This window comes from Hemibagrus wyckioides, linkage group LG13, assembly GCF_019097595.1.
Source record: "Hemibagrus wyckioides isolate EC202008001 linkage group LG13, SWU_Hwy_1.0, whole genome shotgun sequence".
Classification (NCBI taxonomy): domain Eukaryota; kingdom Metazoa; phylum Chordata; class Actinopteri; order Siluriformes; family Bagridae; genus Hemibagrus; species Hemibagrus wyckioides.
In genome coordinates this window covers 24,925,613-24,944,076 of record NC_080722.1, presented here as the reverse complement: position 1 = coordinate 24,944,076, position 18,464 = coordinate 24,925,613, and the positions used below count along the sequence as shown (strand labels likewise).

The 18,464-nt window shown below is 38.7% G+C and overlaps 1 protein-coding gene across 1 annotated transcript; it reads left to right on the top strand.

Moving 5' to 3' along the window:
* Positions 1-2,798: 2,798 nt before the first annotated feature.
* Positions 2,799-18,406, top strand: fra10ac1 (FRA10A associated CGG repeat 1). Its single transcript, XM_058405930.1, has 14 exons — positions 2,799-2,936; positions 4,428-4,507; positions 4,809-4,901; positions 4,973-5,018; positions 5,919-5,995; positions 6,673-6,756; positions 6,833-6,917; positions 7,017-7,062; positions 12,354-12,467; positions 12,901-12,943; positions 13,076-13,206; positions 14,043-14,087; positions 14,845-14,929; positions 16,767-18,406. Exons 1-14 carry the CDS (start codon positions 2,907-2,909, stop codon positions 16,807-16,809), a joined length of 1,002 nt encoding a protein of 333 aa, XP_058261913.1. The 5' UTR covers positions 2,799-2,906; the 3' UTR covers positions 16,810-18,406.
* Positions 18,407-18,464: the final 58 nt, after the last annotated feature.

The following is an 18,464-nucleotide window of genomic DNA, read 5'->3' as shown; positions in this document are numbered from 1 at the left end:
TGTTGTTGTAGCAGTAGTAGGTTGTTATTGTTGTTATTGTAGCAGTAGTATGTTGTTATTGTAATAGTAGGTTGTTATTGTTGTTATTGTAGCAGCAGTAGGTTGTTATTGTTGTAGCAGTAGTAGGTTGTTATTGTTGTTATTGTAGCAGTAGTAGGTTGTTATTGTTGTTATTGTAGCAGTAGTATGTTGTTATTGTTGTTATTGTAGCAATAGTATGTTGTTATTGTTATAGCAGGTTGTTATTGTTGTTGTAGCAGTAAAAGGTTGTTATTGTTGTTGTAGCAGTACTATGTTGTTATTGTAGTAGTAGGTTGTTATTGTTGTTGGTGTAGCAGTAAAATGTTGTTAGTGTTGTTGTAGCAGTAGTATGTTGTTATTTTTGTTGTTGTAGCAGTACTATGTTGTTATTGTAGCAATAGTATGTTGTTATTGTTGTTATTGTAATAGTAGGTTGTTATTGTTGTTGTAGCAGTAAAATGTTGTTAGTGTTGTTGTAGCAGTACTATGTTGTTATTGTTGTAGCAGTAGTATGTTGTTATTGTTGTTATTGTAGCAATAGTATGTTGTTATTGTTGTTATTGTAATAGTAGTATGTTGTTATTGTTGTTATTGTAATAGTAGGTTGTTATTGTTGTTGTAGCAGTAAAATGTTGTTAGTGTTGTTGTAGCAGTACTATGTTGTTATTGTTGTAGCAGTAGTATGTTGTTATTGTTGTTATTGTAGCAATGGTATGTTGTTATTGTTGTTATTGTAATAGTAGTATGTTGTTATTGTAGCAGTAGTATGTTGTTATTGTTGTTGTAGCAGTAGTAGATTGTTGTTGTTGTAGCAGAAGTAGGTTCTTGTTGTTGTAGCAGTAGTAGGTTGTTATTGTTGTAGCAGTAGTAGGTTGTTATTGTTATTGTAGGAGTAGTAGGTTGTTACTGTTGTTGTAGCAGTTGTATGTTGTTATTGTTGTAGCAGTAGTAGATTGTTATTGTTGTAGCAGTAGTAGGTTGTTATTGTTGTTGTAGCAGTAGTAGGTTGTTATTGTTGTTGTAGCAGTAGTAGGTTGTTGTTGTCGTGGCAGTAGTAGGTTGTTATTGTTGTTGTTGTAGCAGTAGTAGGTTGTTATTGTTGTTGTAGAAGTAGTAGGTTGTTATTGTTGTTGTTGTAGCAGTAGTAGGTTGTTATTGTTGTTGTTGTAGCAGTAGTAGGTTGTTATTGTTGTTGTAGCAGTAGGTTGTTATTGTTGTTGTAGCAGTAGTAGGTTGTTATTGTTGTTGTAGCAGTAGTAGGTTGTTGTTGTCGTGGCAGTAGTAGGTTGTTATTGTTGTTGTTGTAGCAGTAGTAGGTCGTTATTGTTGTTGTTGTAGCAGTAGTAGGTTGTTATTGTTGTTGTAGCAGTAGTAGGTCGTTATTGTTGTTGTTGTAGCAGTAGTAGGTTGTTATTGTTGTTGAAGCAGTAGTAGTTTGTTATTGTTGTAGCAGTAGTAGGTTGTTATTGTCGTTGTTGTAGCAGTAGTAGGTTGTTATTGTTGTTGTTGTAGCAGTAATAGGTTGTTATTGTTCTTGTTGTAGCAGTAGTAGGTTGTTATTGTTGTTGTTGCTATAGCAGTAATAGGTTGTTATTGTTGTTGTAGCAGTAGTAGATTGTTATTGTTGTTGTTGTAGCAGTAGTAGGTTGTTATTGTCGTTGTTGTAGCAGTAGTAGGTTGTTATTGTTGTTGTTGCTATAGCAGTAATAGGTTGTTATTGTTGTTGTAGCAGTAGTAGATTGTTATTGTTGTTGTTGTAGCAGTAGTAGGTTGTTATTGTCGTTGTTGTAGCAGTAGTAGGTTGTTATTGTTGTTGTTGTAGCAGTAGTAGGTTGTTATTGTCGTTGTTGTAGCAGTAGTAGGTTGTTATTGTTGTTGTTGTAGCAGTAGTAGGTTGTTATTGTCGTTGTTGTAGCAGTAGTAGGTTGTTATTGTTGTTGTTGTAGCAGTAGTAGGTTGTTATTGTCGTTGTTGTAGCAGTAGTAGGTTGTTATTGTCATTGTTGTAGCAGTAGTAGGTTGTTATTGTTGTTGTTGTAGCAGTAGTAGATTGTTATTGTTGTTACGAGAATTTCTACTGGCATGTTGTGTTATTTTCTAAAAAGAAACTCATCTATGAGTGGTCATTTGGAAATGTTGTCCTTTCCACCACCTAAAATACAGATGTTCTACCAGTTTGATCATATTTTGGCAGCTGGTAGCTGGTCTGTGTGAGCTGGGCTTTTCAGTGGGGACACAAGAACCTAAACATTTCTGTTCATTCACTCCATTTATCATACCGTAATAATTTGACAGTCATGGTGAACTCCGTATGGCCGAGCCATTCTCTGTTCCGTTCACTGTGGACATTTTTCATCTTTTTCCCAAAACGATTTAAAAACAGTCAAGTTTTTGTTTCCAGGCTTGACCCGCTGCCCCTCTCTCTCTGCAGTTCATTCATCTAGAACATTTCACAGAATAAGAGAGCGGTTGTTATGGTCTGACAAGAAAATGCATCCAGACCTCCTCCTCCTTTTTCCTCTGTGAATATTTTCATTTAGAGATGAAAACAAAGCTAGTCTATGTGGCCGTGAGACCTTTTCTCCACAGACAATTTAGCATTTCCGTTTGTGTATAGTAAACAGATATTCTTATGAATAGATGAATCATATTAATTATTGTTTAATGAAATGCAGCACAAGCAAGAACCGTCTATTCACTAATAGCATAACTACTAACGAGAAGGGGGGGGGCTTTTCGTTTGATCAAAACCGGAAGTTGTGGGTGCGAGTAGCTTTTCAGACTGTAAGATGTGCGCTCGTTGTGTTTGGATTTTTTTTTTCATACGTCATCACTGCGCGCCTCGAACTGATCGCTAGCGCTGGCGCGTAAACACAGAAGCGAGGCATGGATCAGAGTGGGCTCGACCTCGTCAAGGTGGTTATTAATAACAGAGTTTAAGCGATAAAATGATGCAACCACTTTCTAATATCATATCAGATTGTAAGAGTTTGCTCTAAATAGGGTTGTGTCGCTTAGTTTCTCGTTTTTGTTTTGCTCGTGATAGTCTCATAATCCGATACATGTCTACTGCTTGTTTTTTATAATATTGGCGTACATACCCAATGCATATCCGATAGGAAATCATTTAATCCTCAGCTCTGATAGTTAGCTAACTATTTTGCATGGACGCACTGCATGCGTTGAAGTCACAGCATTTCTATCTTTATTGTGTTTAACTCTTCAGCCCCTCAACTGCATTCATCATTTATTGAAACCTCAGTAGAGTTACTGCATCTTATTTCTACAGCTGAGCAGTTGAGGGTTAAGGGCTCTTTAGTAGTAGTAGTAGTGGGATCTGAGTGATCTTTTGATCAGTAATCCAACGTCTTACCCACTAACCACTTCCCCAGTAACCACATTATCTTGGTCAGGCTGGTGGTGGATCTGGAGTCTACTCTGGGACCACTTTGTGCAAGGATGCATGGATACACCCTGGATCCATTTTTTTTCCCATTTCTATACTTGCTTTATTCCTAATTAGGGTCACAGGGATCTGACCTATCTCAGCACACATTGGGCGAAAGGCAGGGGTACACCCTGGACAGGTCACCAGTCCATCACAGGGCCACACATATAGACAGACAACCACACACACTCACACTCACTCCTACAGGCAATTTGGAATTACCAATCAACCTAATGTACATGTTTTTGGACTGTGGGAGGAAACCGGAGTAAACCCACGCAGGCACGGGGAGAACATGCAAACTCCACGCAGAAAGGCCAATGCAACAGTGCTAACCACTAAGCCACCGTGCTGCCCCACCCTGGATCCAGATGCACAAAACTTAGAATAGGCAATCCACCTACAGGAATGTTTTTGGGACATGAAAAGAGGAAACCCACATGAAAACACGACAGTAGCTGAAGCTCAGGGTCAGATCTGGGACCCTGGAGCTGTAAATTGGCTCCATCACGATGCCACTCCTCTTTTCCCAACACTAATGCAAGGCAGAACTGAGTTTTAAGGGAAGTGAAATGTACATCATTGTCATTTGTGAGTCTATCTTTAGTCATTCGTCTTCATTCCATTATATTCTTAATGACACAGAGGAAAGGGGAATTGAATGTTACACAAAACGGCTGATCCGGATCAGATGTACGGCACATTGCTGAAGTGGAGTTTCTAGTAGCTGACATTCACTTCCTGTACAGATGACAAAGCATTTCAACTCTTTGGCATCGTCTGTAAGCCTTTCTGCTTGATGACTCATGTCTCGTAAATGAAAGATGACCTTACGGATCTTTAAAACCCAATCGTTTGCAAATCCAACGATGAATCATGGCTCTGTTACAGGGGATAGATGTCTTGTGTATTGCTTTTCCACCAGTTGATGACGTGTTATAAATATCATTGCTGTATAGGTGCATGGAGGCGGTGGTTATGACTCGGATTTCAGCGACGATGAGGGCGGAGGAGGTTCATCACAACATGGAGGGAAGAGGTGAGGTGTTTTTGTTCTGTTTGCATGTCGGACAATAATGTTTCTTAGATATTTATATTTATAATAATAAGTCAGTATATCTAACAGATTCTACACTGACATTTCCTTAGTGCTGAAACCTTTTTAATCTCTTAAGTTTCTCCAGGTTTTTCTGAGCTCCTTGTCTCAGTCATGATGACTCCAAAATGTTCTTGCATCAATCAATAAAGAGTGTTTGCTGACTGATTTTTGTTTTTCAGTGAAGACGAAGAGAAGTACAGACACAGGATTGTACTGATCTGTAATTTCACCTCATTAACAGGGCACGTGAAGATGAGCTGCTGCAGAAGCCTTTCCAGAAACGGAAACACTCCAAGGTCGCTCACAGAAATGTGGCTGCGGAGGAACTGGACAGGTAGAAGAGACAGAATACAAGGTGTAAAGTGTTGGTCTGTAGCTGTGTACTAATCCCGGTTGATGTTACAGGGAGGAGGCCAAAAATCGGCGCCACCATCTCATATCCATGAACGCCGTATCCTTTCAGCACTGAACACTGATGCATTTCCCTGGAAGAGTATTTGATAAAATTTTGCAGTTTTAACCGAATATGTCACTTTAGGTTTATGTTTATGATTCTATAACCTGGGCCCGTATTCTTAAAGCTTCTAAAAATCATCTCAGAGAGTTTTTAATTTAGATTAGGATTCTTAGCCTAAGAGAGATTTAGGACTAAACTCTGAGCAAGGAAAAGACAAAAACTTTTTATCTTAGAAAGGAGGTGGCGCTGAACCCTTGGCTATGTCTGACACATTCCTTTCAAGACTGTGAGCTCCAAATATCTTAACATGTTGACTACTTTCATTTCTGCTGCTATAGGCATGTCTGGGCTTTGTCCGAGAGTGTATATCTAATAGGGTTGTTCATGATCATAATCCATACACAATCTAATCTGTTGCATCTTATTAACTGGCTGTCATTATTAAATACTCTCTGCAACATATTTCTTCTCCCTCTTCACATTTCAGCCATTTCCTCTTTTGCTAAAGAAACTCTTAACCCTCTTAAAAGTCCTACTCCTAACACCTTTTGATCTTAAGAGCTCTTTTAAGGGTTAAGATGCTTTGTGAATAACTTTTATCTTTACTATCTTTATCTTCCATTTCATTTTAAGCGGAAACGCCCACATTTCCAAGAATTTAGTTACTCAGGTGTTCAGTATTTCATTAAGCAGCCCTAGGTTTACAAAAAGCTCTGTGTTATCTAACTTAACGATGATTGTGTATTCGTTAATGCAGTGACATCCTCGTTAGCTGTTCTTACAGGACAAGGTGGTACAGGTCATTGTTCAGAGTCTAGTATGCGTTATAAATGTTTGATCTCACTGGCTTGAAGGTTTCTTCAAGAGCTGTTGATCCTTGATGCTGGCTTTCAGTTTGACAGGCATAAGAAGTTTGTCAGCGATTACATACTGTACTATGGAGGAAAGCTGGAGGACTTCAGAAGATCCATGTGAGTATCAGACACTGGATTTGACTTGATATTTATCATATAATTAATAAATTATATTATTATAATTAATAAAACCGCAAGCATATACAGATTCAGAGAAAGGATTCTTGATCTCTCTATGTTCATGATGACGATGGGGGCGTGTCCTTTGTTTGTCAGTCTCAGTGAAGGAGGCGTGGCCTCACAGTGTTACCTCTTTTTTTTTTTCTTTTTTTTTTTACTATAGAGCTGCGCAGCATGACAATATAATCTGAATATTATGGTAAATTATGTCACAGTACACTTTTCTGGTATATGAGCTAAAATGATATTTTTTTTGTATTATTCCAAATTTATTGGAAGCAGCAAATTCCTTTAATATTAAAAAGAAGAAAAAAGATTTAGTATTTCTTAAATATCTTTTAAAAAATTAATATTTTTTCAGTGTTAAATAAATAAATAAATAATTCCGAGACTATTAAGACTCGTCTACTGTAAATATGCTGGAAATTCCTTTACTATATAGAGAGACATATTTTATATCGTAGAAATGTCTTTGTCCCATCAGTGTCTCCGGTATGAATGTATTTTGTATACAATGTTTATCAGATATTAAGTAAGACACATCCGTCATCTTATTCACCTCATTCATTTTGCTGTGAGTTTAACCCGTCTTACCCATCCCACACTGCGTGCAGGGCAAAAGACAAGACGGATCTGGACGTGGTCCGAGAAAATCACCGCTTCCTCTGGAGGGACGAGGATGAGGACGATATGACGTGGTAAATTTTCATCTTACATTCCTAAAATCTAGTTAAATCACCTACTTTTGTTCATTAACAGATTTGCCCTTTCCAGGGAGAAAGAGCTGGCCAAGAAGTACTATGACAAGCTCTTCAAGGAGTACTGCATTGCTGACCTCAGCAGATACAAAGAAAACAAGGTACGTCTCCTTCTGCATTCATGCCCGACTCACCCATCCGTTTCAGGAGATGATGATGATGATGATGATGATGCGCTTTATTATGTTTTTACATTGTAGTTTGGATTCAGATGGCGCATTGAAAATGAAGTAATATCAGGAAAAGGTCAGTATTATTAAGGCACTAGTGTGTTTCCTTACACAGAAGAATTTATGCATATGAATTTCCCAATTAATTAATTGATGTTATGCTATGATATTACTGGAACTAATTGATATTATTAATGAATAGAATTATATCATGCTATTATCCAATCATTTATCCAATCATTTGGCAGAAGAAATATATCAAACGTTTAGGTAGTTTTCACATAAAAACATCACAATAGGAGAAAAATATGACTCATGGAATTGTTTTTTGGTGCTGGTTTGAGTTTTTAAGAAATTTCTGATCTGCAATTTTTACACACGACAGTATCTAGAGTGACAGAATGGTGTGGAAAGCAAAGAGGAGAGAGAGAGAGAGAGAGAGAGAAAAGAAGATCGGTTTGATCTGTGGAGAGCAGAAACGCAGAAAAATGAGCTACAGCTACAGAAGATTATATCGAGCTCCACTCTTTTCTGTACAGAACAGGAATTTCTGGCTAGTTAGCACAGGCTCAAAGAAATCAGGCAGTTTTAAGACCGTAACCAGACCAGGTGATGTCTGAACCTGCACTTACTGTATCCTCAGACTGGTTTATTTACATTTTACACACAAACTGAACACTTTATTACGACATCCTATACACCTCCACATTCAGCTTCAGTTAATCATACGTCAGAATGGAGTGTCATGACAAGGTTGTTGCTTTGAGTATTTCATAAAGTGCTGACCTCCTCGGGTTTTCATACACAAGAGAGACATGTTTCTGCAGGTGGAAATGCCATATTGATGAGAGAAAATAGCCAGATTAGGTTAAGAGAAAGGATATAATCACTATTTACAAATGCGGTGAGCAGAAAAGCATCTCAGCGTGTATAACACATCAGAGCTTGAGCTACAAGAGCAGAAAAGAAAATGTCAGGATTTACTTCTATCTGCCAGGAACAGGAAGAGACTCTGAAACTGGATGGAAAAAGACCAGGAGATTTTATTCACTGTATTATTTGAGTCTGTGACCATAGGTGGCGCTGGTGGCTCAGTGGTAGGCTGGTGGCTCAGTGGTAGGCTGGTGGCTCAGTGGTAGGCTGGTGGCTCAGTGGTCGGTTTCTCGCCTACCATGCAGAAGGCCCGGGTTCAATTCCCAGCCACTGGATGCAGTGCCGGACCCAAGCCTGGATAAAATGGGAGGGTTGCGTCATCCGGCGTAAAACCTGTGCTAAGTTGTTGTGCGGACCAGTTGGTCCACTGTGGTGACCCCTCACACACAGGGAGCGGCTGAAAGATCAACAACAACATTTGAGCCCACTGTAGCCTCGGATTAGGTGAGGTTATGTGGTGTGTCGCTTTATCCACAGACTGAACCATGTTCCTAAACTAGAGAAAAGTTCTGATATTTGGCTCTTTTCTTGTGGGATCTTCATCAACATGTGAATCTCGCTTCACTCTTAGTAGCTCTGAGGCCTAATAAACGCTGCCACTAGATGGAGCTAGAGCTTCAGACTTCATGATCAATAAATCACAAACACATTCTTATTAATCACAGCTTCTTGACTTTTGCAAGAATGTTTGCACGACTTATATATTTTATGTCATTCTATGATTGTGAACTGAAATAATCCTTACTTTTCTTTTTTTTAAATTTACATATTAAAATGTACAAAGTGTGGCCATTAATTAGTATGTAAAGGCCATGAGTTATCCTTCTTGAGATCTATTTTGTGGCCCCAGAGTATGGTTCCATAACATTTTTGAATAATTTAGACACAGATAAATGAATTGAATTAGACCATTCTGACATTTTTGGAATAATACATTTTCGGTCAGTCCGGGACACTTCAGTATGTTAATACGTGGTTGTTTATAGAGACGAAGAAACCTTTTTTGATTATGCAGTCATTTCTTCAGTTGCTAAGTAACAGATAGGTCAATCAATTGACTCCTAGTTTGTATTTCCTGAGCAAACCTGAGCTGAGATGCTGTAATATACCAGGGGTTTAGGTGCAGATCAGAGGATTGATATACTGTGTATAGATGATATAGCCAAAAGTTTGTGGACACTTGAACATCACACCTTTAAATCTTCCTTCTCCAAACTGTTGAAAGCACACGTCTACAATTTCCCTACACAGGAACTAAGAGGGTCCACAATGTCCGCTGTGCACAAAGTGAGATCTGTGACCAAACGGTTTGCCCGTGTTTCCTTTTAGAACCTTGACTGAACCCCCCAGACCTCCTCGCTTCAACATCAGAGTCTGACCTGAGTAATGCTCGTGTGGCTGAATGAACACAAATCCTCACAGCCACAATGCGACATCTATAGAAGAGTGGAGGTTATTATAAGAACATCTAGAGAGAACATCTAGAATGTTCAGAAAGCACAACAAGGCAAATTTAACGGTCAGGTGTCCACTAACATTTGGCCATTTAGTGAAGGTTTGTGCCAAGTAAGTTAAAAATTTAGATCTGGAAAAATGCTGGTGATAAAAAGGAAAAATAATATATAAATAATGAATAAAAAAAAAAAAAAAATTAAATAAATAAATAAATAGAATTTGAAAATAATAATAATTTTTTTTAAAGTGTAAACAAAATGCCAAACTGATATGAGCAAGAAAAACAAAACTTTTATGAAATTTTAAGACAAATTAAAGCACACCCAGAGATGTTGGTTAGTTTAGTTTCCCTGAAAATAACATTGCAAACACCTACAGCTATTTGATTATTAAAACCATGACTAAAGACTTAGATTTGACTTAGACCTTTCTGGGGGGAAAATGTAACTTGACGTGATCCCGGCGCTGACAGAGAGACACTTTGTTGTCCTTTACTTCAGCTCAGATAAATGCTCAGCTGCCTGAATTCTTAAAATGGCGTTACACATTTTAGCTTTCCTGAACGAATAACAGAAATAGTGTGTGTTTTTTATTTGGTCATTGGTGTTGTGTTTGTGTGGCATTTATCCAGGACCTATGTTTTAAGACCATCTGTTAACCCAGGTCAAGCTGGAGGAGTGATGTGGCATTAACCCCTCCCACAACCAAAACACACACACACACCCTAAAACCAAACACACACTTACAAGCTCAAGCAGCCACTACAGAATAAATCTACAGATGTATGTAGTACAGGTGACGACGAGGACTGTTTGTTCTGAAGCAGAGGATAAGGGGGGTAAATTATGTTAGAGTGTTTTTACTTGTTCCTCACGATGCTTTTTGGCAGATTTGCAAGCCTTAACAGCTTGACCACAGCTCACGTGAGCTTAAGCAAAGGGGAACCAAGTCACAAACACGTCACTGCCGAGATGAGATAATCCGTGCAACATGATTTGCACTAAGTCACTCTCGCTACCTGAAAATCATTCAGAAGCGACTAAAGGTCAGACCTTGCTCGTGTAAATGGAGAGCCTTTCTGTTCTCCAAACAGGTCAGTTGAAATGAGATCGAAGGTTAGCAAAATGTCAACAGCATGCAGGCTGCAGAGATAAATACTTCCCTTTGGATCATTTTTAAAGGTGTCAGTCTGTAATCATCCACTCCCCCAGCTCATGGCTCCATTCCAAACCCCCGGGCTCCGTCCTGTTAGCTCGGAGCTTGCCTAAACGTGCCTGAGGTTTCTCACAGGTATCTTGAACAGGATTGTTCAGATCCGTACTCCTGATGTGTACAAAGGTCACTACGAAACATCAGTGAGTGATCCGTTAGTCATGTGAAGGGAACGTGAAGGTGAAGCTGTCTTAGATGCTTGGGAAAGCCCAGCAGTGGTGTTCTCCCTTATGACGCACTTTGAAATCCAGCAGCAATCTTGAGGATCCCTTATTAAGCCTCGGACGGCTAAAGCTAGCCTTCTGCTGTCCACGGAGTAAAAGGCCGAGTAAAGGATAAAGGGAGCGTTCTTTGTCTCTCTCTGTCTCTCTTTGGTGCCTACATTCACGGTTATTATTTACAAATATCCACATAAACAGCTAACATGGCTGACGACCTTCGAATCCCCAACCGTTATTAATTAGAACCGTATGTAGTCAGTACGTTTTTGTTGCACCCTGACGTTCCTGTCTACTCCTTTTGACTTTGAATTTGAGGCGTGAATCTGTCTGTTTTGAATTCCGCCCAGGTTTCAGCTCCTTTATGCAATTTACCCACTCTGCTAACTCGCTCCTGTAGCTTCTGTTATCTTTTTTATTCTTTTTATTATTGGCGTTGCATAATTTATAACAAACCTAGTTGGTTCTGTTTCCCAAAATAAACATAGAATTGAAACATTGCCAGGTTTTTGTCATACACTGGGTCTTATTTGTCTTCTAGTGAAGTTGTGTAGGACCAACCTGAACTTCGAGGCTTCTGACGGAGTTAAGAATTCTATGGAGCGTGTGGATTTAGTGACAGACAAAACTCCATAAAAGTGCACAGAGAGCTGGGAGAAATATTACAATCCAGTTAAAGGATAAATAACAGAAGTGGAAGTTTTTGACTTACTTCTGTGCAGCTAAAAATATTTAATAGTATATAATAATAATAATAAAAATAATAATAATTAGTGATATGTTACAGATAGATAGCAGCATTTCCTTTGTCATAATTAATTTTTTTTTTTTTTTTTATTAAAAAAAAAAATCTAATTTAATTGAAAATAATTAATTCAATTATTATAATTAATTTGTTTTGTCTTTCTTTTTTTCTGATGTTTGTTACTGCTAGAGGGTTTTTCTTTTTGTTTTGTTATTTGTTTTGTTTTTTTGGCTGGGTCTGTATCCAAAATGCAAATAGTGCAGATTGACGACCTCACCATCATATTTCACGTCTCCTCAGGGCTGAGGCGTCAGATAGCTGCCAGCTTTTATGTAGGATGCATTTTATCTAATAAATTACAACCTGCAAGCTAAAAGAAAAGTAAACAAGGTATAAAAAGATGAAGTGTGAGCCAAGTTCCAGAAAAAATGTGTGCGTGTGTGTGTGTGGTGGGGGAAAAAAAAGAAATTTATGATTTGTTACAAAAGTATAGAATTATTTATAAAGTGTATAATTATATAAAGTATAGTGTATATATATTTAAAAAAGCTTTATTAAACAATAGATTTTATTTGTTTAATTGCTATTATTTATTTGGCATTTAATTACCTCAATTTATTTAATTCTATTCCTATATTTATATAAATTATAATATTTTTGTTTAACTCATTTTTCTTTTATTAAATATTTTTAATATTATTTAACACCACTGTGCCATCTTGCCTTCCGTATTTTAAAACAACATATAAGTAAAATTATTATTATTATTATTATTGTACATTATGTATGCTGGTGTGTTTGCAGGTCAGTTCCTGTGTGGGAATAAACGCTGTGAGAAGAATGAGGGTCTGAAGAGCTGGGAAGTGAATTTTGCTTATGTGGAACAGGGCGAGAAGAGGAACGCTCTGGTGAAACTGCGTAAGGCGGCAAAACGCTTTTAAACTTCCTCTGCATGATCCTCCTCAGCAGGTCCTCGGTGGATCTCAGCTCATTACATTAGACTTGTTTGATAAATTACTGGCATACTGACCGACACTTTGGAGAAATAGAGTTTTAAATCACTCGAAGAACAAAAGGTTAGATCTTCGGCCTGTCTCTCTTAGAGAACGTTCCGAGCTGAATTTTTTATCAGCTTAGAGCCAGCAAGAACTAAACGCTTCTGTCTATTTAAGACATAAATAACCCTTAACAGTACACAAATTGAGTATTCATTTTATATTAAAAATTCCTTTAATTAATACCATTTAATGTTTTGGGAGAAATTCTATATACTGCTGTGCTCTTGTTCTATTTATTGTATTATTTAGTAAGATTTTGGCTCTTGGGTCACTCTCTGATACTTCTTCTGTAGGTCTCTGTCCAGAATGTTCCTTCAAACTGAACTACCATCACAAGTAAAGAGATCTTCTTTACATTTTATTCACTTGATCTAAAATAGCCACAAGGCTAAATATGAAACAATTCAATTGGTTATCATGATTAGATCTGTCTGTTGGGATTCCGATCTATTTTCGTCTCTCTTTCAGGAGGAAAGAGGTCAAGGTTAAGAAGAAACGCGGACCGAAAGAGAACGAAGATGAGCCACAGGCTAAGAAGTCCAAGCGCAAGTCCAAACACAAGCCCAAAGAGAAACACAAATACAAAAAGAGACGAAAAGGCAAGACTTGTTTTTATGTACACTCTCCTTTTTATCAGAGGTTTCACGTGCCATCGACCTTTGAGTTATTGATCGTTCATGTTCTCTGAAATGCCTTCAGGTCAGAACCCATATAGACAGATTCCTACAGGACCTGCAGTGTGGTTCAGAGCATTCTTTACAAGACTTCTGTGAAAAACAGAAGCAGGAAAGCATTCCTCTACCTGTCCGTACTTGTAGTTGAAATCTAGCTTGTTGATGCGTTTTGCTGAACACTCCTATTACATTTCAGTGCTTTAGCAGTGCAGAGTCATTTATTAGAATGGTGTTTAAGAATGAATACAGTGGAACCTTGGCATAGGAATGTAATCCATTCTGGAGGTGAGTTCTTGAGGTGAAAATGTGTATAGAAACGAATTTTCCCATAAGAAATAATGTAAATGCAGATAATCCGTTCCAGCCTCCCAAAAATATGACCAATATGTATGTAAACTGTATGGCTGCTTACAAAGAACTGACCCAAGCCAAGCATTCCATGTCAAGGCTCCTCACAGGAAGTAGTGCTAATAAGCTTGGGCTAAAAATAGAACAGACCGCCCAATCTGTCAACAAAAAAACACCTGAGAAATCACCTAGCTTTTGAACGCATGCTGAAGGCTACGTCGGTATTGTGGGTTGGCTTTGATTGGCTTTCCACTTCAGTTCGGTCGTATGCCAAAAATACTTCGTGTGCTGATGCAAATTTCTTGCAAAATATCAATTCTTAAGATGAAAATTTGTAAGGGAGGGCATTCGTATGCCAAGGTTCCACTGTAATATAACATGGTGTAACAGACTACATTTTCCTCTATCTACAGAACACTCTTCCTCTAGTTCTGAAGATTCCCATGAGTCTGAGAAAGGTTTGTGTTTTTTTTCTGTTTCTGTTCTGCTTTCTGCTAATCACCTAAGCACTTAGTAAAAACATCCTGAACTCAAAGTCTAATTGTTTATTTACTGTTTATTATTTATATATATATATATATATATATATATATATATATATATATACACAGTATATATATACACAGTATATATATACACAGATCAGGCACAACATTGTGAGCAGTGAGAAGTGAAGTAAATAAGACTGAGTATCTCCTCATCATGGCACCTGTTAGTGGGTGGGATATATTAGACAGCAAGTGAACAATTTGTCCTCAAAGTTGATGTTAGAAGCAGGAAAAATGGACAAGCGTAAGGATTTGAGTGAGTTTGACCAAAAGGGCCAAATTGTGATGGCTAGACCACTGGATCAGAGCATCTCCAAAACTGCAGCTCTTGTGGGGTGTTCCTGGTCTGCAGTGGTCAGTATCTATCAAAAGTGGTCTAAGGAAGGAACAGTGGTGAACCGGAGACAGGGTCATGGGCGGCCAAGGCTCACTGAACGACGTGGGGAGTGAAGGCTGGCCCGTGTGATCCGATCCAACAGACGACCTACTGTTGCTCAGATTGCTGAAGTTAATGCTGGTTCTGATAGAAAGGGGTAACAGTGCATGATGGCAGGTGGTCATAATGTTATACCTGGTCAGTGTACAACGCTACTGTGTTTGGGTTGGGTTCGATCCAATCTATTCATTGTTCAATCAAACCACAAATTGAAACTTCTCTTATTATCAGATTCAGAAAGTGAAGAAGAGACTCAAGCCCCATCAGATTCAGACTACTGGAAAGGTCCAGCTCCGACTCTGGAGGAGAAATCACGGTAAGTTTTCAAGTTCTGCTATCTTACTGAGACATATGGACATATTTCCACAAAAATCTTGCTCCAGGGGTTTCTTTGTAAAACCTATTCACGCATTTACTGAAAATTTGAACCGCTGACAAAGGAATTCCTGAGCTAAAATAGAAGGTGGGGTTGACCACCCCATATATATATACAGTGAGGGATAAAATGATTTGATCCCCTGCTGATTTTGTACGTTTGCCCACTGACAAAGAAATGATCAGTCTGTAATTTTAATGGTAGGTTTATCTGAACAGTGAGAGACAGAATAACAACAAAAAAATCCAGAAAAACACATTTCAGAAAAGTTCTACATTGATTTGCGTTTTATTGAGTGAAATAAGTATTTGACCCCTTTGCAAAATATGACTTAGTACTTGGTGGCAAACCCTTGTTGGCAATCACAGACGTCAGACATTTCTTATAGTTGGCCACCAGGTTTGCACACATCTCACATCTCAAGGAATTTGGGCCCACCCCTCTTTGCAGATCCTCTCCAAGTCATTAAGGTTTTGTGGCTGACCCTTCAGCTCCCTCCACAGATTTTCTATGGGATTAAGGTCTGGAGACTGGCTAGGCCACTACAGGACCTTAATGTGCTTCTTTTTGAACCACTCCTTTGTTGCCTTGGCCGTGTGTTTTGGGTCATTGTCAGGCTGGAATATCCATCCATGATCCATTTTCAATGCCCTGGCTGAGGGAAGGAGGTTCTCATCCAAGATTTAACGGTACATGGCCCCGCCCATCATCCCTTTGATGTGGTGCAATTGTCCTGTCACCTGGGGATGGTGTACTTGGGGTCATAGGCAGCATTCCTCCTCCTCCAAACACGGCGAGTTGAGTTGAGCTGGATTTTGGTCTCATTTGACCACAACACTTTCACCCAGTTCTCCTCTGAATCATTCAGATGTTCACTGGTAAACTTCAGATGGTCCTGTACATGTGCTTTCTTTAGCAGGGGGACCTTGCGGGCGCTACTGGATTTCAGTCTTTCACGGCGTAGCGTGTTACCAATTGTTTTCTTGGTGACTGTGGTCCCAGCTGCCTTGAGATCACTGACAAAATCCTCCAGTGTAATTCTGGGCTGATTCCTCGCCGCTCTCATGATCATTGAAACTCCATGAGGTGAGATCTTGCATGGAGCCCCAGACCGAGGAAGATTGACAGTCCTTTTGTGTTTCTTCCATTTGGGAATAATCGCACCAACTGTTGTCACCTTCTCACCAAGCTGCTTGGCGATGGTCTTGTAGCTCATTCCAGCGTTGTGTAGGTCTACAGTCTTGTCCCTGACATCCATGGACAGCTCTTCGGTCTTGTCCATGATGGAGAGTTTGGAATCCGATTGATTAGTTCCTTCTGTGGACAGGTATCTTTCATACAGTTAATGTGCTGAGATTAAGATCACTCCCCGAGAGTGCTCCTACTGTAATCTCAGCTCCTTACCTGTATAAAAGACACCTGGGAGCCAGAAATCTTTCTGACTGATAGGGGATCAAATACTTATTTCACTCAATAAAATGCAAATCAATGTAGAACTTTTCTGAAATGTGTTTTTCTGTTTTTTTTTTTGTTGTTATTCTGTCTCTCACTGTTCAGATAAACCTACCATTAAAATTACAGACTGATCATTTCTTTGTCAGTGGGCAAACGTACAAAATCAGCAGGGGATCAAATATTTTTTCCCTCACTGTATGTGTGTGGGTGTAGATATCTATTTTTGCTTATTTTTTATGAAGTGTCTTTATAATTCCGTTCCTGAATGCTCAGCTCTCAATAGTGTCCAACGTCATATGACCGATTCGTTTCTGTTTTCCAGGGAAGAGGAGTTCGATGAATACTTCGAGGGAATGTTTCTGTAAGCAGGAGCAGTACTTAGCTGACCGACCGAATGACCGTTTCATCAATGCTTATGTACAGAGAGAATAAAATGCCCACTGCTGTGCTTTTCTCATGTAGATTAAACAGTGTTCGAGGAACATGTCCATGTCACAGATCTGCTACTAATATCATATGTTGAATGTTCTGAGTTTTTTTATATATATATATATTTTTTTTTTGTAATAATTCTTGTGTATTTTAATAAATAGTAGCAGAATGTTTGAAACAAAGTAAATTGGGGCCGTCTACAAAGGTGTATATCTGTTATCATTTCTCTCCCAGACTGAAGAACATTGTGGGTTCGTAGACCATATCTACAACTTGTGTGTGCTCACAGAGACATGGAGGTGAATATTCTGCCTACTTTACAATCAGAACATCTAGACATCCATCCATCCTCTACACTGCTTATCCAACTGAATTGTGAGGAACGTGGAGCTTATCCCAGGAGAATCTAGGCAGGGTTCACCATTTCACAGGCTGTAGATTCCAAACAAACTCCATTGAAAGCTCTTTGCACTGTAATGATTTGTGATTTGAACGGCAAGTCTGACCTTTAGAGTTCGAAAGATCCAGGGTTTGACTGAAAACAAGCTGCTTCTACTCTCGGCCACCGGCCACCTGAGCCTCTTTACTGTGAGATGATCCAGCTTTACTAGATAATCCCTGAGTTGATAGAGATGTGTCTTGGTACCTTCCAAGTTCTCCTTGTGTCCTTTAAAGAACCTGACAGAAATAGCTAAAGCGTATGTATGAAAAGATCAGTAGAGAGCGGATCTTCGGGAGATCGTCGAACCACTCGTTTATTGATGGTGTGTTTTTAGAGCAATGTGTACACGTGTCAGAGGACATTTGATGGAAAATCTTTTCTTTCAATTTTACACAGGGTGGTAATTTGTTCCATCAGGGTATTAAATCCAGCCAAGCATTTTCCTATCGAAGGAAACGTATTCCTATCAAGACCTTCATGACGAAAGGAAGCAGCATCGGTCAGTTAATGGATCAGAGGTCTATATCGATTTATCGGCTGTTTGGTGTTGCGTACATCGCAGTGTAATATCCTGATATCGCGAGCAACTGTGAGATTAAATGCCTGTTTTTAGATGTAAACAAAGTCCTGTAGGTGTTCATGGATCTGGCTCACACTTATATAACACAGGTCCTGCTCTAGGATGAAACATGAAGATTAAACCCGAATGAACTCCTCTCAAGTCAGTACAATCTTCTTACAACATTTCAGTTCTGTCAGGACTTGCTTGATCCTATACTTTGTTGTTGTTTTTTTAAGAGTACCACTTTTTTATCTTATACCCTAGATCATAAATCATGTCTGTGTAATGTGTGTAGCTCTGTCAGTCTAGATCTGAGCCACTGTTATCTCCATGCGTTATCATGCCCCATTAAAGAAGTGACGATTACAAAATCCTGTGCATCAACCTGAAATATTTCCCTCCTTTTAGTCATGTTCTGGCCTGGAAACCTTACATCAAGTCATTCTAAATATTTTTTATTATTATTATTTTTTCATTTTTATTATGTATCAGGCAAAAAAAATAAATAAATACAAGTTGGCTCTTGGTTGTTTCTTTCTCTGACACTGTTTCTTCCAGTTTAAATAAATACATTTCTTTTTGAT

Coding starts and splice junctions, on each gene's coding strand:
- fra10ac1 (XM_058405930.1), top strand. CDS start 2,907: ATGGATCAGAGTGGGCTCGACCTCGTCAAG. Junction 5,996..6,672: donor GAGGACTTCAGAAGATCCAT/GTGAGTATCAGA, acceptor CACTGCGTGCAG/GGCAAAAGACAAGACGGATC. Junction 7,063..12,353: donor TGAAGTAATATCAGGAAAAG/GTCAGTATTATT, acceptor GTGTGTTTGCAG/GTCAGTTCCTGTGTGGGAAT.